This window comes from Protomyctophum parallelum, assembly GCF_964188405.1.
Source record: "Protomyctophum parallelum genome assembly, chromosome: 7".
In the NCBI taxonomy this organism is placed as follows: domain Eukaryota; kingdom Metazoa; phylum Chordata; class Actinopteri; order Myctophiformes; family Myctophidae; genus Protomyctophum; species Protomyctophum parallelum.
In genome coordinates, this window is record NC_139705.1 from 44,430,937 (window position 1) to 44,438,876 (window position 7,940).

At 40.9% G+C, this 7,940-nt stretch overlaps 1 protein-coding gene across 4 annotated transcripts in view; it reads left to right on the top strand.

The window, feature by feature from the left end:
* Positions 1-7,567, top strand: part of LOC310861822 (nuclear receptor coactivator 3-like) — an 83,302-nt gene extending 75,735 nt beyond the window's left edge. For all 4 annotated transcript variants that reach the window (XM_083769471.1, XM_083769474.1, XM_083769472.1 and 1 more), the window contains exons 21-23: positions 1,073-1,250; positions 2,532-2,736; positions 3,044-7,567. In XM_083769471.1, the coding sequence (XP_083625597.1) occupies positions 1,073-1,250; positions 2,532-2,736; positions 3,044-3,055 (395 nt within the window). In that variant the 3' untranslated portion in view covers positions 3,056-7,567. The remainder of the gene's footprint in view (positions 1-1,072; positions 1,251-2,531; positions 2,737-3,043) is intronic.
* The last annotated feature ends 373 nt before the right edge of the window (positions 7,568-7,940 follow it).

Sequence of the window (7,940 nt, forward strand, 5' to 3'; positions counted from 1 at the left end):
GCGCTAACAAAGTTATAACATACTTGCATGGCTATAGACATGGTTTTCTCTGAGAGCTGAGTGTATCCAATCCTATTGTATCTTGGCTCTCTTGTGTGTCTCCTTGACAGATAATCTGTAATGTGTTCGGAGACATTTATTTGATTTATTCTGCACCTTTGGCCTGGAAACCTGTCCAGGCCAATGCTGCAGAAGGACTCACAACTTGACTAATTAATCTCTCCTTAAATGTTTTAAAATCCAAATCCAAAATAAAACTAGAACTGCACTCTGTCGAGTGCATACTTGCTTGTTGCACACTGATTATGTATATAGTATACGTATGACTAGCTCTAAATGATGACGTAAGAAATATACATAGTATATATATAGTATATAGGCATATACTATATACGTATACATATATACTCTATACTCTATACTGTATAAAGTGTGTAGTTGTAAGTTGATTAGCTGTATACTGTGGTTACTTTGCGCCAAAAACCGTGACAGCTGTTCCGCCATTTGATGCTTACGCAGAAAAACATCAAATCTGTGCCTGTGTTGCTGGACCAAATGACCACAAATGACCATATTTCTTATGTCATCATTAAGAGCTAGTCATACACATACACACCACGTACTCTGGTCCCAGCAGATCAGGCACAATTTGCTATTTTATTTTTTACTGATTATGTATATAGTATACGTATGACTAGCTCTAAATGATGACGTAAGAGATATGGTCATTTGTGGTCATTTGGTCCAGCAACACAGGCACAGATTTGATGTTTTTCTGCGTAAGCATCGAATGGCGGAACAGCTGTCACGACGAAGGAGACCGGGCGAAAACATTACTTGCGCGCTCTGCTTGCGCAAGTAATAATTGGAGGCCAAGTCATTAGGATGTCAGTGTTTTTAATTAGGGGTGTTAAATGTAACACTCCAGTCCACACCCCTCCAGATAGCATGTCATGTGCAAGAACATTTCTACTATTTAGAAAATGTTGTCCGCCTATGACATTCCCAAACCAGGGGCACCACCAGGGTGAAAGTGGCTCCTCTCACTGAGTGTTGTGTTGTGTGTGCTCAGGGATGGGCCAACAAGGGGACCCGTCATTTGGCCCCTCGGCAGGAAGTCCTCCTAACGCCATGATGTCAGGCCGCCTGGGCCCTCAGAACCCCATGATGCAGCAGCACCCGCAGGGCGGTCCCATGTACCAGGGTGCCGACCTGAAAGGCTGGTCACAGGGAGGCATGGCCCGCAGCAGGTTTGTGTTGAACGTTGCTGTGCATGTTTATGGTGCGAAACCAAACGCAACATTCCACCGAACATCGGATCCTTCTAAAGCAGGGGTGGTTAGCTTTAGAATCTAAAGCTAACCAAAACACTCTCAAGTCGTACTAAATAGTGCACTGTTTCCCAAACAGTGGGTTTGGGACCCATTTGTGGGTTGCAGACACAATTTCATGGGTCCCTTAATTTTTTTGTTAACTACAATTTGTTTTTAATTTGATTATTATTTTTTGATATTATAATATATTTTCAAAAAACTGTCCCAAAAAAGCTAAACTTTTCATGAATTAAAAACAAAGATCTTTTCAGTAATTTCAAGTATTGGTGAAAATAGGCACAAAGCGTGAGGCACTCCCTAGCAAGCCGCTAGCCAAGCGAGAGCCTGTGTCGGGCGGTGTGATGTCCGCTTCTGCCGACTCAAGCACCGTTCAGGTTGCATTCCGAATCAACCAGTCCTCGTCGGCGAGCCCTGTGAAATCAACATATATACGCAGGGGAGCAGGGACGTAGCTGACCATTTGATTGCCCTACTGGCCTATTTATATTTGTGCTGCCCCCCCCTCCCCTCCCGACGAGAGGACGCACACATGGCCGCTCGTTATTCGCAGCGGAGCCGTGGAGAAAATTGTTATTATAAGGGTCGGCTTGGCACTTTTTGGCACGATTTATTGCCTCCCTCAGCTTGTTGCCCTACGCGCAGTGAGTACTCCGCGAGAGTCCTGTTGCATCAAACGTGTGCCGGATTGACAGATTTGGCCAACACTCATTGAATGTGTCCATACTGAGATCCACCTGTGGACATACTTTTGGCCCAGCCAGGACCCACATAATATTTTGCCCACTAAAATAAGCAATACATTCTCATAAAAATGCATATTATACAGTAAATAATTCAAATATATCCTTCAATACATCAATAGATTATTATTCCCATGTTCAGTGAGATGTATGTGTATACGGTACGTAATATCTGTTTTCACAAATTGAATCGTATTTAAAACTAAACTAAACACAGCTTGCCATACATTTGTGTCAATATAAATAATTAAAAACAAATGCACACACATGATTATCCTTCGCCATGCCACCATGATCCCTGCTGTGATCGACCCACTTATGGGTCGTGATCCACAGCGTGAATATAGCACTGTTCTAATCCATACTCGGTATTAATATATGTGTCAGGGAGGGTGGGATGTATTTTATGTAGGTCTCCGGGTCATTTCTCTTGGTGTGTTCTCTTCCCCCCGGCCAGCTCCTATGCCCAGCAGCAGTTTGGGCAGCAGGGCGCCCCGGGCCAGCAGCAGTTCGCCCAGCAGGGGAACCCGGGCCAGTACGGGGGCATGATGATGAACGGCGGCATGCCGGCCAATGGCGGGGCGGCGCACATGGGCCAGATGGGAGGTCAGATGGGCATGAACCCGATGGTGATGGGACGAATGCCTATGGGGCCTGACCAGGTACGCAGCTGGAAAAGGGAGTCCGTTAGGGCTGCACCTACTATCCATTGTCTTCATAGCGATTGTTCTGTCGATTACCTTTTTTTTATTAATCGAATAACCAAGAACATTTTTCTGAAATCCATAATTTTTTTAAGCCCTATTCTATTCGTACAACAGTGCTGTGCAAAAATTAATCTATAATATCTCAGTTAAAAAAATAAACCTCTAAGATGCCTCAATCTTCCCTATATGTCACACTCACTAAATCGTAATTTATCTCTCTCTCTCTCTCTCTCTCTCACTCTCTCTCTCTCTCTCCTCCCAGAAATACTGCTGAATGACATAATGCAGACATCTGCCTCACATACTGTGATCCCCATTCAGAGAAATGACATGATGCAGTGCTGCAGTGTATGCAGGCATTGGACCTGTGTGTCTGTGTGTAGTGTTCTACTCCCTCCAGCAGGGGGAGTGCTCTTCCTTTGGACCTGAGGCCAGTAACACAAACCTTTTCCCAGCCTTTGAAAAAAACGAACTAACTGAATGACACACAAAATCATAAACCACCCATGAACATCCCATAATGTTCATGTAATACAGAGACACTGTGACACACACACACACACACACACACACACACACACACACACACACACACACACACACACACACACACACACACACACACACACACCTTAAAACAGTAACAAATACGCCTGTACAATTCCTCTCTTAGAATGATGTAGTTCTATATTCCTCTTTTTACAAGTGGTTTTCGTGTGTTCCTAAATACGCGCCGCTTGCTGGACCAAACCGAAGGAAGGAAGTGGAAACGTGCTTGAGAACGATGTGGGATCACAGACTCTTAAACATGGCGACATCATCCTCTTTGTCGATGGTACCATGAAGCTGTGGTCAATTCCCTTCCTGTTTCAGAGCATCGCGGGATGTTTGTTTCGCCAGTATCTCACGTGCTGGCGCTGGAGGACCACTCTGTACACACCAGTGTCATGGTGGATTTGTACTAGGATTATAAACATGACTAAAGTCAAAGCTCCAATGCTCATGAGAATGTCATTAAACAGTAGCACACACACGGTCCTCCGCCATGCTATGGCCACGGTACGTCAGAGATACTTGTAGGCTGTGTTTGCACTTTAAAGGGTAATTCAGACCGCTGCGATTTTTCTCTACAACATTCTAATAATGCGTAAATTTATGCTCCGTCGCACAACGGCGTCGAGTGCCGGAAATTGGATATCGTTGACCTATACAAGCTCACGACGAATCGCATCCGCGGCGCCTTGTGAGCTCATACTGTAGGTTGGCTATTTTCCACGGACGACACCGATGTACAACGAAGTAAAGATCAGGCTTAAAACGGTTTTGTCTTGTCGTGAATCTTTGGTCTGAACTATGCTTAAGGAAAGGCCCTCGTTTGAAAGGATTGTGGCAATATTTCGTGGTCATTAGAGGCCTTTTATCCAAGAACTAATGCATAACGTCAAATATTTACGGTTTTATTTTTGAGTTCCCCTCTCCCATGTTTTTCTCCTCTGAGAATAATGGACTATTAATTGGAAAACGTGGTGATCTTTGTTATAATTGAGTGACCAGTGGAAAGGCAGTAAGCACAGATTTTATCCAACACTCTCTTCTACAGTGTATTCCTTTTATTATAGGTAATTAGACACATTAACAGTATACTCATTTTTAAACCCTCTGAAAATGGACGCTTCAAACAGACGGACCTCTCTTAAGGTACATGTTAAGTACCTGTGCTATTTATACAATTTATAAAGTGACTGTTTTAGATTTGAGGTAAAAATCTTGAAAGCAAACTCATAAAAATATATTTTGGCTGTTTTACAACAACGTGTAATGTTACCACTGCAAATTTAATTAGTTGCAAATTGTTAAACTGTCACCTATAGTAATTTACACTGTAAAAGAAAGTGTCAGTCAGAATTTAATGTATGTATGCAGATTTCTAGCAATAACCCTTCCTCTTGACTTTCCTCCAAGGACAACATTTAAGCATCATTTACTCAAAGTGACGGTACTGCAGTATTAGTTACCAAGTCTTGTTTTGATTTTTTTTTCCTTTTGTCTGTGAATACGAATTGTAAATATGCTTCAAAATGTACTATATATAAATATATATATGCTTTTGTAGGTCACATACTGTTTTTGCACAGATTGTAAGGCTTGATATTTAAAGTGTAATTTTCTTATTGTCATAGGTCAATACAGCTTTTATTTTCACTACTTCAACCGTTGGTGGAAAAAAGAGGGCCTCCTTTTATCAATACATGTTAGGTTGCTTTTAGAAAATTAATACTGCCACTTTCATTCTCCCAGAAAGCACTTTTCTTTATAATAATTTGTGATTGTCAAACCATAAATGTCCTTCTTTTTTTCCCCAAGGACCTTGGCTTAACTATATGATATAGTTAGACAAACATGTTGTTTTTATTTTATTTTATTTTCATTTTACTAATCGATTGAGAGAAAAAAAGAAGAGAAAAAAGATGCCTATATAAAAGAGTAGACACATGATTGTGTTAGGCTCCTATAGGGGGCGTGTGTGTGTGTGTGTGTGTGTGTGTGTGTGTGTGTGTGTGTGTGTGTGTGTGTGTGTGTGTGTGTGTGTGTGTGTGTGTGTGTGTGTGTGTGTGTGTGTGTGTGTGTGTGTGTGTGTGTGTGTGTGAGTGTGTGAGTGAGATGACATTTCTAGACTGAACCTCCTATGTACAACTTCAGTTTCACAACACTTCATCACATGACCTGTGTGTTGTCCGACAAAACACGCCATTTTTGTCAAAGAATAGGGTTGTACGAAGAAGTATAAATGAGCTCTGAGACTTACTGTTCTTGTCTTTTGCTACTTGATAGTGACTGACAGAGCTGATAGATTCTACTGTTATAAAACTTCTCCTTGGAAGGACTTTCAGCCCTGGCTGGTGTTAAGCTTCATTCATACTCTGTAGCATCACGTGTTGCTCGCCGTCAAGAACTGATTTTGAATCAAATCAGTGTGGGATGGGTAAAGGCCCAATTTATAAGCGCTCAGTCACAACTGGCCTGAGTCAACAGAGCTAGGTGTGACTACACACCTGTTGTGCATTGATGTGTACCGAATACATCAGTCACCCACACAAACATTCAAGAACGAGACAGCGCTCTGTCATGGCAGGTCTGGTGTCTGACTTGTGTATCATTTGTTTCCTCGTGAGTCGTGGCTACCTACTACCACATAATTACACCAAGGCATGGAAATTGCTGCTTGGGAAATAAAATAAAAAGTACTTTAGACCCAAAACCTTGGCTGTGGTCTGCCCTGAAATTGAGCATGTTACGCTAAACAAATAAAACACAAGGCAGACGCCAGACTTGTCATGACAGCCCTGAATGTTTGTGCTTCGATTAACCAAATGCACAAAACCATTTCGACTGCTGAGATCAGCCATCACCCATCCAATAATCAGTTATTGGTGGTGACCAACACTGTTAGCTTCATTCCAGCCACATAGTGACACTATGGAAATCAACCCCCACTGCATGTTTATGCAATAGGGTTGATTTCCAGTCTCATGGTCTCCATGAGTGTTGAGTTGTTGTTTTTTTTGTGCTTGTTAACAAGTGGACATAATGACTCATCATGTTGAATATTTTACATGTTTTTTGTTGACATATGAGTTTGCCTTTATTTTTGTTCAGTTGTCTGTTAAACTGTTTGTTGAGAAATCTACCTTTTGAAGACATGCTCAATCCAAAGATTATTGTTTCTGCTTGTGTTTGTTTGTTGTCATTATGTGCAACACATAGAAAAGGTTCCTGATGTAGATGGTGCAAGTATTCATGTGTGCATTTTTGCTGTTGCACATAATTTATAACGCTTATAATTCTAATCTATTCCCATCCATATGACATAGAATAGACAAGTCTGGTTCTGCTGAGGTGCTTTGACTTTGGTTTGTGATACTTTCTCTTTTCTTCTTTCATATAGGGCTGGGCAATATATTGACATATCGACATCTATATCATGATACGAGACTAAATATTGCCTGGGATTTTGGATATTGTGATATGGCATAAATGTTGTAATTTCCTGGTTTTAATCATTTAAGCTGTATTTGATTATTTTAAAAGACTTCAAAAATGTTGCCCCCCGAAAAATGGAAATTAGAGATTGTCACAATATAATGTTGTTGTAACAATATCTATATTGAGGTATTTGGTCGATGTGATATTATGTGATATATATTCTATCCATATCGCCCAGCCCTATACTCTTATGGCCAGTTGAGATATATGCTCCAAAATATGACTTCACAAGAGAATGTTCAGATCCTCTAAAGCTGTTTAACACATTTTGGGCGGGAACCCCTGTTGTTGTTTCAAGCATAATGTTATGCTTTATCTATTGAAAAATAGCAGATCTAAGAGCTTGTAGGTCTGCTATTTTTGAAAAATCGTTGGGGGGGTTCTGGTTTCACGCCATGAAAAAGGTTTTGAGTGGTGTTTCTCTTTTCTTTTTTTAAGGTTTTCTTTCATGTTCAATGAAGAAAAGCAAATGGAATAATCTACAAATATTGAATATTGAAAGGAACACTTGTCTGTTTCCCTTTAACCCCCCTCAAAAAAACTAAAAACAAAAAAAAAAAAAAGTACGAAAGAAAAGAAAAAGCATTATTGGATCTAATGAAAAAAGAAAAGCTGGAAATTAAACCCATGGGGTAAAATATACAGTCATACCGTTATTACAGGATGTAAATTACTATGGCATTTTTTCGTACCTTATTTCTTGATGTTAATATTGATGTAAATACAAATTTATATTTAAACATTACAATGTCTTTGTTTTTGTTTTCTTCTTTTACATGCAAGTATGTTATCGTCACTACAAAGACAGTGCACTGAAAGTGAATGTGGAAGCGTTCACATTGACGCGTTACCACTTTACAGTAGGCCAACTGTCTCTGAAATGTGTCGCTGAGCCTTTCAAGATGTGTGAGATTGACAGATTGAAGCTTCTTCTCATCTGAGTATCATGATAATGAGGAGACTGAAGTCTGCGAGAAACAGCATCCCAGAGGGGGAGGGTGTGTGTGTGTGTGTGTGTGTGTGTGTGTGTGTGTGCGCCAACAGTAGGGGGTGGGGTGGACGTCGGACAGGTGATAAGTGGTCTTTGATACTGAAACCCAGTGATGGTGGTATAG